The sequence below is a fragment of the Lampris incognitus genome, chromosome 17 (genome assembly GCF_029633865.1).
Source record: "Lampris incognitus isolate fLamInc1 chromosome 17, fLamInc1.hap2, whole genome shotgun sequence".
Lineage (NCBI taxonomy): Eukaryota > Metazoa > Chordata > Actinopteri > Lampriformes > Lampridae > Lampris > Lampris incognitus.
Genome location: NC_079227.1, coordinates 6,912,696 through 6,925,551, shown reverse-complemented (window position 1 = coordinate 6,925,551; position 12,856 = coordinate 6,912,696). Strand labels below are relative to the sequence as shown.

The following is a 12,856-nucleotide window of genomic DNA, read 5'->3' as shown; positions in this document are numbered from 1 at the left end:
AAACACAATGCAACAAACACAATACAATGAATACATGTAAGCTGTACATAAATAAAATATGCATCAAACATGTTGGAGTCTGGTGTATTATTTCAGATGTATAATACAGACATGATAATACGTAAACATATAGATTAAATCCAATATTGGCTTGAGAAACAACAAACAAGATAAAGGCTAACCGAGGTTAGTATTATAAACATATAAACAAACGTGGCAAAACAAAGTAAGCATTATGAACATAAATCACATGTTGCTTTATGGCCAACAATTCAAGTTTTAGCCAACTTGCATGTCTACACAATATCAGCAATTACAAGAATTTACTTCCATGTAACCAGATATAAAACTGTTGTTCAAACTCAAAATGTCCCAGCACAAGATTAGATATGGATCTAAACTCAAATTAACCTACTGACAATACTCTCAATGGGCTGAAATGTAACAGACGTCGGCGGATACTGTTGCCATGTACAAACGATGTTCCACCATGCTTATGCTTCTGCCTTCTGCCTAAACTTCCTTCCTTCCTCCTTCTGCCTAAACTGTGCAGCCATTGCGAGACTAACTCATTAGGATGACACCATCAGCGAGACCAAGGTCCCTTAAAGAGATGGTGCATATTGAGCTCAACTATACAATTGTCAATCAAATGTTTATCAAAGACCCCAGCCACCCCAACAACGGACTGTTCCAGCTGCTACCGTCAGGCAAGTGGTACCGCAGCCTCAAGTCCCTGACCAGTAGGCTCCGAAACAGTTTGTACCACCAAGAAACCAGGCTTTTGAAAAAAGAACATTAAAGACACTAAAGCCTGGTGCCAGACTGATGGTACTGGCTGTCTGGTACTGGTCTTCAGCAGATATCACACACACACACAGGTAACAAGGCATGCACAGATACGCACGTATATGCAGACAACTACACACACATACATGTGCACATTTATTTGGGCTGGGCCTACACACACACACACACACACACATAGGCCAAGAAAACGGGTCACATATGCCCTGGACTCTGATGAAGAGTCTAATTTTAAGTGGTTCTCCTGACTTCAGCTCCCGATGTCTGTAAGGTTTAAAAGGTCCTGGTAGTGCTCTTTCCACCTCTCTTTGACACCTTTTTTCAACGGCATCCATTTCTATTCTATAGATCTGCTTGTTTAATCTCTTATAAATTGATGGCTTTTAACAAAACCAGGATGGGCTTCACTTTCCTGTTGGCAGGCTCTCTGGTCTGAGCAAGCCTCAGATTGTTTTGTATGGCATCAGTGTAATGTTGAAATGAAATTCTTTTGGTGGGATGTTGCTTATATTAGTTGGCAAGGAGGGCTCCGGTCACGCTACTCAGTTTCCTACCAAGAAACAGTACGATTGTATGATAACTACTATAACGATCACTGAAGTCAAGCTAATAACTTTCTTTTCCTGACCTGGTAGAAGACCAAGAAATGGGATGAGGATGACAGCTTCCAGGTTTCAGACCAGGAAGCTGCGGCTCCTGTTGTCGTAGCATCCAGAGAAAAACCCTCCCGAGCTAAGAATTCGGTCACATACATCCTGGACTCTGACTCCAGTGAAGACTTATGATTTAAAGTGGTTCCCCTGACTTCGGCTCCCGAAGTTTGTAAATTTAGTGTGGCAAGACCCTGTGCTATGACACAATTGAGCCTGGCTTAAAGTGGTGATCTAAGCACCACTTCGAACTACCGGGGAACAAGTCTATCATCAGTGGTTACAAAGTTAGTCAAAATGATCCTTATCAGAATCAAGCCTAAGATCGACAAACATCTTCGTCCTAATCAGAATGGTTTTAGATGAGGACGGTCAACATCTGCACACATTCTTGTATTAAGAAGGCTAATCGAAGGACTTAAAAGCCACAACAAGAGAGCAATAATCCTATTTCTAGACTTTCAAAAGGCATTTGACTTGATACCCGGGAATAATGATGAAAATCCTTAAAGTTTATGACGTACCAGCCAAACTTCACAGCGTTATCAGCAAATTTTGAGAACACCAGAGCGAGAGTCATCACGCTGGATGGAGAAACAAGATTTTTCGAAGTAATCGCAGGTGTACTGCAAAGAGATACCCTAGCCCTGCACAGCTTCGCTACAGTACTCGACTGTGTCATGCGCAAAACCACCAGCGGCAGAGAAGAAGAGCTAGGCTTCCAACTACATAAGCAGAAGAGTCGACGCGTCGCACCAATCACAATTATTGACCTCGACTTTGCCGATGATCTTGCACTCCTCACGGAAAAATTTGAGCATACACAAGAAATACTCACACGCTTAAAACATGAAGCTGGAAAAGTAGGATTGCATTCCAGTGGAAAGAAAACAAAATTGCAAGCGTATAACCAATAAGAACCGGCGATCATAAAAGCTAAAGATGGCACTACAATAAAGGAAGTAAAGAACTTTAAATACCTTGCAGCACTGACTTGAAAGTGCAGAAAAGGACTTTGCTGTAAGGAACTCACATGCCTGGAGTGCATGCCCTAAGTTGAGAAGAATATGGACCTCCACGCTGTCAAGAAAGATAAAAGTGTTTGTGGCAACTGTTGAAAGTTTTACTCTACAGCGCCGAGACCTGGACAGTGACAGTCTCTACAGAAACAGCTAGATGGACGCTATACTAGTGTAAACTACTAATGAGACACATTAGTCCCTAGCTAAGGGGTCTGACCCTTTAGCCGAGCGGTTAGTGATGTCGCCTTGTGGTGCCATGCAGTTCCAGTTTGGAATAATAGATGTGTCCTTTTTAAGGGAAAGTCTTTGTTTTTGGAAGAAGGGTATTTAGTCCATTACACACATCATGGATGACAGAGGCAATCTATTGAATTATAATGAGTTGTGTTTTTCCACTTTTGCTATTCAAGTTCGACCATGTCTCTCTGAAGTTTAAATTGTTTAAGAGTAGTATTGTAGCGAATTCGGGGGGCAGCCACAGGAACTGCCGCAGCCGGGACGCGAACCCGTAGCACCGCTAACCGCTCGACTAAAGGCTCCGACCCGTTTACCCGGGGCCAGCGTGTCTACTTATCCATGCACATTACACTATCCCCCTTCTTCGGGAAAGCGCGTCCGCGCGTATCCCACTTCTGACACCAGTTCCCGTGATTACCCCCCGAATTCGCTACAGTATTACAGTTGCTGAAATGTTAATGCCATTTAGTTTCCTAACAGACATACTAATGTAACCGGTTATTGTCTTGCCCGGTGCGGGATTCGATACGGGGTGTACTGCACCACAAGGCGACATCACTAACCGCTCGGCTAAAGGGTCAGACCCGTTAGCTAGGGGCTAACGTGTCTTATTAGTAGTTTACACTAACATATTGTAACGTGCATGGATAAGAAGACACGCTGGCCGCTGGCTCGCGAGTCTGACACTTTAGTCGAGTGGTTAGCGATGCCTCCTGCGGTGCGGGCGATACGGGTTCGCTTCCCGGCCGCGGCAGTTCCTGTGGTTGCGTTGTCCGCTGGATTCGCTACATTGGTGTCAGAAGTGGAAAATAACCGGTTACATTGGTGGCAGCTGTGGGCTCCGAAAGTGTGCAGATCCTCAGAAGTCTCTTCGCAGCGCGGGAAGAACAAAGCGCGAGGGCGCGCTTCCGGGGAGGGGGACGACTGTAAACTACCAATAAGACACGTTAGCCCCTAGCTAACGGGTCTGACCCTTTAGCCGAGCGGTTAGCGATGTCTCCCGCGGTGCGGGCGATAGGGGTTCGCGTCCCGGCCGCGGCAGTTCCTGTGGTTGCCCCCCGAATTCGCTACAATATGTAACGCATTAATATCTCAGCCGGGTATTTATCTTGGCAGAATATAGAGTCGTTTGAAATCCCGGTCGTTCTTTAAAGGAGGAGTCTTAACATTAGGACCGGATACATGGAAAACAGTGTTGAGACCGAAACCGGTTTTTCTGGGCGTCATGTATCGCGTTTGGATTTGACACCTGTGGGCACCCGTAAGGAGTGACGTCATACCTGGAAATGTTGCGGCAAGGGAATTCGCTCAGTGAAGTGTTGAAATGCGAGTATGCGCCTGTCATTCGTTTTGATTCAATTCAGTGAAGCTTGTGAGGGGCTAATTTCAAGTGTGAGGACGTGAACACAACAACGGCGACGAGGATATAGCGACCATACTCGCTTTACCTGGCGGTGGTGAGGTTTGAACCGTTAACGTGGAGAAATCCGGGGTCCAGAACTTCGCCTGCTTTGGCGAACCGGCCGCGCTCGGTCCGGGGCGGACAAGATGGTCGACGTCGTTCCAGCTCAATGCCGATGGCAAAGGACTGATTTTAACTAAACGACGCTCCGGACGCCATGAAGCAGAGAAGAGGGGCTCTGCTCTTATAAGACGTCTTCCCAACGTTAGCCAACACAGGGGAGGTGACGGATTATGCGGCGGCGGTCCGCGCTTTGAATCACTACTTTGTACCCCAAGTTACTGCTGCGTTTGCTCGGCGAACTTTTCACAAGTCGTCTCAGAACCCTGGTGAGACCGTACAGCAGCTCACTACCCGCCTACAGAGGTTGTAACTTTGGGGGTGATGATAATCAGAGGCGTTTCTAGCCCATTTTTGGGGGTGCCGCAGCACCCCTAAATTGAACCCCAGCACCCCTAAAACTGAAGAGATTTTTTTATTTTTTACTGTATGTCCATGTTTAATAAGCTGAAGAAATGTCAAAACCATATCCAGTATATGGTTTAAACGTAATATTTTAACAACAAAAATACAGCACCCCCCCCATGCTTCGAAAACGGTTTGATCCACCCCACCCCCCCCCCAATTTATCTTGCCTGGTCGGCCAGCACTCTGGGTGCTCAGCACCCCTAAAGCTCTGATCCTAGAATCGCCCCTGAGGGACACTATGCTGAGCAGGTGTACTAAGATGTAGGTGAGAAGGAAGCTGTTGGAGGGAAGGCCTGCAGGTTTAACACTCGCCCGCACACTGCAGCCAGTAGCCTCGCAGTGCGAGAAGGTGGAGGAACAGCTGTCAGCCATGTCGGGCAGGCGGAAACAGACTGTCCATCGTGTTGCACAAAAAGGAGGGAGACGCGTGAAACACTCCAGAGGGAAGCCGACGACCAAAAGCGATCAAAATGAAAGGAGGTGTTACAGATGTGGACGTACAGACCGCCTGGGCAGGGACCCGAGATGCCCCGCATGCGGACAGACGTGTCATAAGTGCAACGGAAGGGACCACTTTTCAGCAGGATGTCGCACCAAGCCTAAAGGTGCAAATCAACATGTGAGTAATGTTGAGGAACAGGGTGACTATGCATTTGTTGTTAAAGAGAATAACACGACTGAGAGACTTACCTTTACTGTGGGGGGAGTAAAACTGCAGATGCTAGTTGATTCAGGGGCGACCAGTAATGTGATGGGTGAAACCACGTGGGAGAGACTAAAATCACAATGTGTAAAGTGTCGTTCATACATTCCCAAGACAGAGAGGAAGCTGTTCTCTTATGGTGCTAGCCAACCACTATCTGTTGAAGGTGCATTCTGGTGTGAGATTGCAGTTGGAAATAAAACGGAGCAGGCAGAGTTCCTTGTGGTTAATGGCATGGGAGAGGCATTGCTAGGAAAGGAGACAGCCATGAGACTTGGAGTTTTGAAAATAGGAGTCGATGTTGCAGCTGTATTGAACATAAAACAGGCACTTGAACAGCAGTATCCAGAGCTATTCCAAGGGGTTGGAAAACTGAACTCCAAACAGGTTAGCTTACACACCAACCCAGACGTGAAGCTTGTCGCCCAGCCTCTTTGGCGCATACCATTCAACCTCAGGGGGGCAGTAGAGGCCAAAATAAAGCAAAATATTGCAGACCCACTGTCACGATTGCTTGGTGAGACAGCACAACGTGAGAGACACAATCCCGGCTCGGACGAGTACGTGACGTTTGTCGCTGTCAGCGCCACGCCAAAGGCAGTCACGACCAGAGAGGTGGAGGAGGCCTCTGCGACCGACCCAGAGCTGATCAAGGTATGAAAGGCAGCTGCAAAGCATATGCAGCCATAGCGAATGAACTGTGCATAGTGGGATATTTGGTCCTCCATGGGACACGTATTGTGCTACCCCGCGTCCTACATGCACGAGCACTGGCTTTAGCACATGAGGGACATATCAAGATAGTGGGGACAAAACAGCACCTGAGAACCAAGGTTTGGTGGCCGGGGATGGATCAAGCGGCTGAAAAACACTGCAAAGACTGCCACGGTTGCCAGATAGTAGCCAGACCCGACCCACCAGAACCAATGAGACCCACACCCCTTCCAGACAGGCCTTGGCAGGATGTGGCCGTAGACTTGCTTGGATCCCTGCCATCCAACCACTCCCTTCTTGTAGTAGTAGTCGTTATTACGAATATGATATCTTGACATCTACAACAACAGAGAAGGTTATTGATAGCCTAGAGTCAATATTTAGCCGTCACGGCTTACCAGTCACCTATAAATCAGATAATGACCCACACTTCAAGTCTGAGCTATTCCGAGAATATTGTGAAAATAACGGCATCACACATCTGAAGACAACAGCTGAAGGGGCTCAGGCCAACAGAGAAGGTCGAGCACCAGAATGCGTCACTAATGAAGAGAATCAGGACTGCTCATTCAGAAGGACTGGACTGGAGAAGGGAGCTGAGAAAATATGTGACTGTGTACAGGAGCATCGACCATACCACGGCAGGGAAGAGTCCGGCGGAATTGCTCTTTAATCGTAAAGTGAGAGGAAAACTGCCAGGCGTCACAGAGTCACGCACAGACATGGAGGTGCGTGGAAGGGAGAAAAAGGGCAAATCTAAACTGTACACAGATGAACGCCCGAGAGCTCAGCGCTCAGAGATGGAAGTCGGCGACACCGTGCTTGTAAGGCCAGACAAAGTGGATAAGTTTACCACTCCCTTTAACGCTACACCACACAAAGTTGTGAGTAAAACAGGGAGTCGTGTGATTGCAGAATCCCCAGCGGGAGCACGGTACGCAAGGAACAGTACTTTCGTAAAAGAAATACAGGACAACTGGACCGCAGGAGACAACCCGTGAGCAGGACGACACACAAGGGGTTGAGGACATCACAGTGGACTCTGATAAGGACACAGTGACCCCCGCCAACACCCACTGGAACCAGCGTGGCAGCCATGCCTAATGCAGGCAGGCCTCAGCGGGCCAAACGAGCGCCTCAGAGACTGTCTGACTATGACCTGGCTTGAATTTAAAGTAAGGGCACGGGTGACGTGAGGGTTGAGGACTTTTTAGTTTTATTGTCAGACACAGGTTTGTAAGATGTCTGTAGATTTTCAAGGAAAGAAGGGACGTCACGTATTGCGTTTGGATTTGACACCTGTGGGCACCCGTGAGGAGTGATGTCATACCCGGAAGGTTGCGGCGAGAGGATTCGCTCAGTAACGTGTTGAAATGCGAGTGTGCGTCTGTCGTTGGTTTTGATTCAACTCAGTGAATATTGTGGGTGGTCTGATTTCAAGTATGAAGACGTGAACACAACACTGGGAGATTGGACACAATAAGTTAAACGTTACGTTGATCAACTCGTCAGCACTTCCGTGTAATGTTAGTTTGAAATATTTCAGTATGTTTTTCACTGGAATATTTTTACTGTAAAAGAAAAAAAGATGACGTGTAAAGGTCCTGCCGTTCTTTTTATTTTTGCCTTGTATGCAATTATGGTTTGCAGTAATACTTCACGTTGATTATAGAGTATGTATAAATGGGTTTGGTAGCATATGAATGTGGTTTGAGGCAGGACACAGTCGACTTCCCGTACTTCTTTCCTCTCTGTGGTCTTTATCAATAGCTTGAAGAAAATTGAACTTCCGTCCATCCATGAGCCAAACCGCTTATCCTGCTCTCAGGGTCACGGGGAGGCTGGAGCCTATCCCAGCAGTCATTGGGCGGCAGGTGGGGAGACACCCTGGACAGACCGCCAGGCCACCACACAGGGCCCACGCACATTCATACCTGTGGACAATTTAGTACGGCCGATTCACCTGACCTCCATGTCTTTGGACTGTGGGAGGAAGCCGGATTCCCTGGAGGAAACCCACACAGACACGGGGAGAACGTGCAAACTCCACACAGAGGACGACCCGGAACGACCCCCAGTGTTGGACTACCCCGGGGCTCGAACCCAGGACCTTCTTGCTGTGAGGCGACCGTGCTAACCCCTGCGCCACCTTCATACTTCCAAAATAAGTTAACAAAACCAAAACCTTTGAGCGACGCTGATCCTTCTTCAAACGCAGCTTGTGTTTCAGAAGGACGTGCAGAGTGTCTCTTATTGAACCATCCCTGCAGAAATGCCTCCTCAAAACCGAGACGACATTTTGTACATTCAAGCTAGGAAATCCCCCAAGCAAATAAAATGACCCGTCGTTGCAGTGCGATATTTAAACGTTCTCTAATCGCGAGCGTGCGTCGTTCTCGAGATGCAGATGATCCCTGAAACAAGACCTACCACGACTTTCAGCTGCTCCCGTTCGGGGGGTCGCCCCAGCGGATCCCTTTTTCCCCCGAAATTCCTGAAACGAGATAAATCCGGGAATTTCAAGACTTTGACTCATTCAGATATGCCGTTTTTTTGTTTTGTTTGTTGTTTTGTTGTTGTGCAGTGTAATCTGTGTGACGCACTCAAAGCAGACTTTAGTGTTCTCCGCTTGGTTTCTACCGATACAGGCTTTTCCTCTGTGAGCCGGCTGTTTGGCCTCCTGGCTTCAGCCGCTCATTAATGGAGAGCCTTCCTGCCATTAGGGAAGTTCTTTCAAGTGCTCATCAAGCACTCTGCCCTCCAGAGTAAACATCAGCTCCGTTTGGGCCTCCTGATGTCCAGATTAGGACGCGGCAGGAAGTTCCTTTAGCCGTCGCCGCCCTCGCTGTCATTACCGAAACCCTGGACTCGACGCTGCTCAGACCAGAGCTGAGGTCAAAGCGGGCTGGCACACACGGTTTAAGTGGGACCCTGTTTACTATTTTTTATTTTTGGTCCTCTCATAACATTTCTCCAGTTTGGCTGAGGACTTCCTCTTCGAAGGCCGAGAAGAAGGCGAGTGACTCCATAAGGTACAGCAGATGCCTCAGGGCTGACTTCATTGTTCCTTTAGATATGCCAGAAATGGCACCTGTTAGTAGGTGCGTTTGGTCCCAGCGGAGAATGTGTGTGTTTGTGTTTGTGTGAAATCGTTACTGCTGATTCATTTAAGTTGTCTATTGTCTGTATGTCACCTCAGATGTCATTATGAATCTCAACTGAAGGGGGCTGACTTAAGGAGGATATGAATGTGATTTAACTCGTCAGTTGCAAAAGCTGCGCTGTGATTTGATGTCATTTCTTCAGCGCTTTAACTCCTGACTGCGTGCGGGAGGATGTTTAATGCCGCTTCTTGTTTACTTTGCTTGTTTCAGGCAAAAGGAACCGAGGCCCGCCGCCACTTCTTGGGGAAAAAAACCCAAAACAAAAACCTCGTTGACCTGCAGATTCAGTTCACTTAGCGATCTCGGTTGGAGACGATGAGTTTGAGTAGGGTTATGTGGCATCTTCACACGAGCCAGAAAGTGGATTAAATGTGGTCCTGAATATGGCCTAAGTACCGGAAAGAGCATCTGACCTTAGACAGACCTTTTCTGGGTTCGCCCTTCCACTGCGCGAGCAATCCACGTAGAGATCTCTGACCCGGCTCCGTCAACCATGGGCGAGTGGAGCTTCCTCGGCAAATTCTTCGAGAGCCTCGAGGCTCGCTCGCCGATGCTGGGCCGCTTCTGGCTCCTCCTCATGCTGTTCTTCAGGATCCTGATTCTGGGCACGGTGGCCAGCGACCTGTTCGGAGACGAGCAGGAGGAGTTTACCTGCAACACCCTCCAGCCGGGCTGCAAGCAGGTGTGCTACGACATAGCCTCCCCCATCTCCCAGTACCGCTTCTGGGTCTTCCACATCATCGCCATCGCCACGCCGTCCCTGCTCTTCATGATGTATGCAGTGCACCACTCCAACAAGAAGACAGGCGGCTCCAAGCAAAGTCTGCCGAGCAGCCACCAATACAGAGAGGAGGTGTGGTGGAAGCGGCTGTACATCGTGAACGTGGCCTTCCGCTTGGTGGCAGAGGTGGGCGTCCTGGTGGGCCAGTGGTGGCTGTACGGCTTCAAGGTGGAGGCCCAGTTTCGCTGCAGTCGCTTCCCCTGCCCGTACACCGTGGACTGTTTCACCTCCCGCCCTGCCGAGAAAACCATCTTCCTGCGCTTCTACTTCATCATAGGACTGGTGTCGGGTGTTTCCAGCTTCGCCGAGCTTTGCTACGCCTCGAAGAAGTGGTTCTGCTCCAGACGCGGGCCGCCACCACCGGACTACTCCTCCGTCAGCTTGGAGTACACCACCAAGCAGGGGAAAGGGGAGGGGCAGAAGCCTGGTAGGCTGACCCCGTTGAAAAGCGTGAGCAGCAGCAGCAGCAGGAGGCTGAAGTCGGGTTCCACGAGGAGCAGCATGAGCAAGAGGGTCTCCGGCATCGGGCGGAAAAGCGCCAAGTACTCGAGCAGCAGGGCTTTCGTGGTTTGAAAGGGACTCGATTCAGATGCGCGGCGGTCCCACCACGTTTCAGTCATTTTTTTTCTTCTTTTTTTGGATTTCTCCCCAATTGTACCCGGCCAATTGCCCCCACTCTTCCCAGTCGTCCCAGTCCCTGTTCCACCTCCTCTGCCGATCCGGGGAGGGCTGCAGACTACCACATGCCTCCTCCCATACATGTGGAGTCGCCAGCCGCTTCTTTTCCCCTGACAGCGAGGAGTTTCACCAGGGGGATGTAGCACGTGGGAGGATCACGCTATCCCCCCCAGTCCCCCCCCCCAACAGGCGCTCCGACCAGCCAGAGGAGGCGCTAGTGCAGCGACCAGGACACACACCCACATCCGGCTTCCCACCCGCAGCCACGGCCAGTTGTGTCTGTAGGGACTCCCGACCAAGCCGGAGGTAACACGGGGATTCGAACCGGCGATCCTCGTTTCAGTCATTTTAATATTAATACTGTCTGTGTAAAAAATAAAAAGGCTATTGTTGGGTTTCAGTTTAAAGGGGGGGGGTTTATAGAAGACAAGTCCAGCTTTAGGCTGGGTTTTGTTATAAACGAGGAGCACCATTCCCAGGCTTCCCCCAGAACTAAACGTCCACTAGTGATTTGGACTTTCAACACTTTGTATAATACTTCGTCCGACTCTTCCTACATGCCAACAGCTGGCTGTCAAGCAGATGCACTGAGAAGTGGACCCGGTCTCTGCCCCGTGCTGGACCTTGTAAACGGAGACGGAGAATTTCCCCTGCACGCGCTCCTTATCAGCCAATCAGGAGCCTTTTCTTCTTCTTCTTCTTCTTCTTTTTTTTGCAATCCGGTGTCTCCGCTGGTCCCTGCTTTCTCCTTTGCACAGATTTTGTGATGGCGTCAAATAGCCCCATTTGAACGAGCCAATCAGAATGGTCCCCCAGAGTGACGTAACACCAGGAACAATCGACCCAGATTTTGCATGAGGCCGAAAAAAAAATGACTTGAGGCCGCCCATGCCGACAGCAAGGCTGAGCAGCCATATTTCTGTCTAAGGGAGGGGGCGGGACCGTAAATATCACCAGCCAATCAGAGCAGCCGGCTCTGTTAACGACGCGCATAACAGCCCGTTTCATTGGAGGAGGGTGTGGAGCGCGGGAAACTCAAGGGGAAAAAACAACCACAGTTGTGTTTCATAGACATACAGTACTTACCTCATCTTGTCAAAAGTAGGAAGATACCCCCCTCCCCCCTTTCCAAAACGTTTTGTGGCTGAATGATGGAAGGTTTAGTTGTAGAAGATGATAATTAACACATGATAAAGTAATACATAAATAAATAAATCTTATCTATATCGGTACTGTAGAGGATATATGGGTCGGTCCTTATTGCAGCATTTGAATATGAAACATGTGAGAACGGCAGTTGAGGCTGTTGCTGCAGCATGCGGGTCGGTGTTGCTGCAGGAAGTGGAGGAGGTGTGTTGCAGGAAGTGGAGGAGGTGTGTTGCAGCATGCGGGTCGGTGTTGCTGCGGCACGCGGGCCGGTGTTGCTGCAGCATGCGGGTCGGTGTTGCTGCAGGAAGTGGAGGAGGTGTGTTGCAGGAAGTGGAGGAGGTGTTGCTGCAGCATGCGGGTCGGTGTTGCTGCAGGAAGTAGAGGAGGTGTGTTGCAGGAAGGGGAGGAGGTGTGCTGCAGCATGCGGGTCGTTGTTGCTGCAGCATGCGGGTCGGTGTTGCTGCAGTATGCGGGTCGGTGTTGCTGCAGGAAGTGGAGGAGGTGTTTTGCAGGAAGTGGAGGAGGTGTGCTGCAGCATGCGGGTCGGTGTTGCTGCAGGAAGTGAGGAGGTGTGTTGCAGGAAGTGGAGGAGGTGTTGCTGCAGCATGCGGGTCGGTGTTGCTGCAGCATGCGGGTCGTTGTTGCTGCAGCATGCGGGTCGGTGTTGCTGCAGGAAGTGGAGGAGGTGTGTTGCAGGAAGTGGAGGAGGTGTTGCTGCAGCATGCGGGTCGGTGTTGCTGCAGGAAGTGGAGGAGGTGTGTTGCAGGAAGGGGAGGAGGTGTGCTGCAGCATGCGGGTCGTTGTTGCTGCAGCATGGGGGTCGGTGTTGCTGCAGTATGCGGGTCGGTGTTGCTGCAGGAAGTGGAGGAGGTGTGCTGCAGCATGCGGGTCGTTGTTGCTGCAGCATGCGGGTCGGTGTTGCTGCAGGAAGTGGAGGAGGTGTGTTGCAGGAAGTGGAGGAGGTGTTGCTGCAGCATGCGGGTCGGTGTTGCTGCAGCATGCGGGTCGTTGTTGCTGCAGG

The 12,856-nt window shown here is 49.8% G+C and overlaps 1 protein-coding gene across 1 annotated transcript; it reads left to right on the top strand.

The window, feature by feature from the left end:
• Positions 1 to 9,720: 9,720 nt before the first annotated feature.
• On the top strand, positions 9,721 to 10,581 carry LOC130127880 (gap junction delta-3 protein-like). The gene has a single exon (XM_056297596.1). It carries the CDS (start codon positions 9,721 to 9,723, stop codon positions 10,579 to 10,581), a length of 861 nt encoding a protein of 286 aa, XP_056153571.1.
• The last annotated feature ends 2,275 nt before the right edge of the window (positions 10,582 to 12,856 follow it).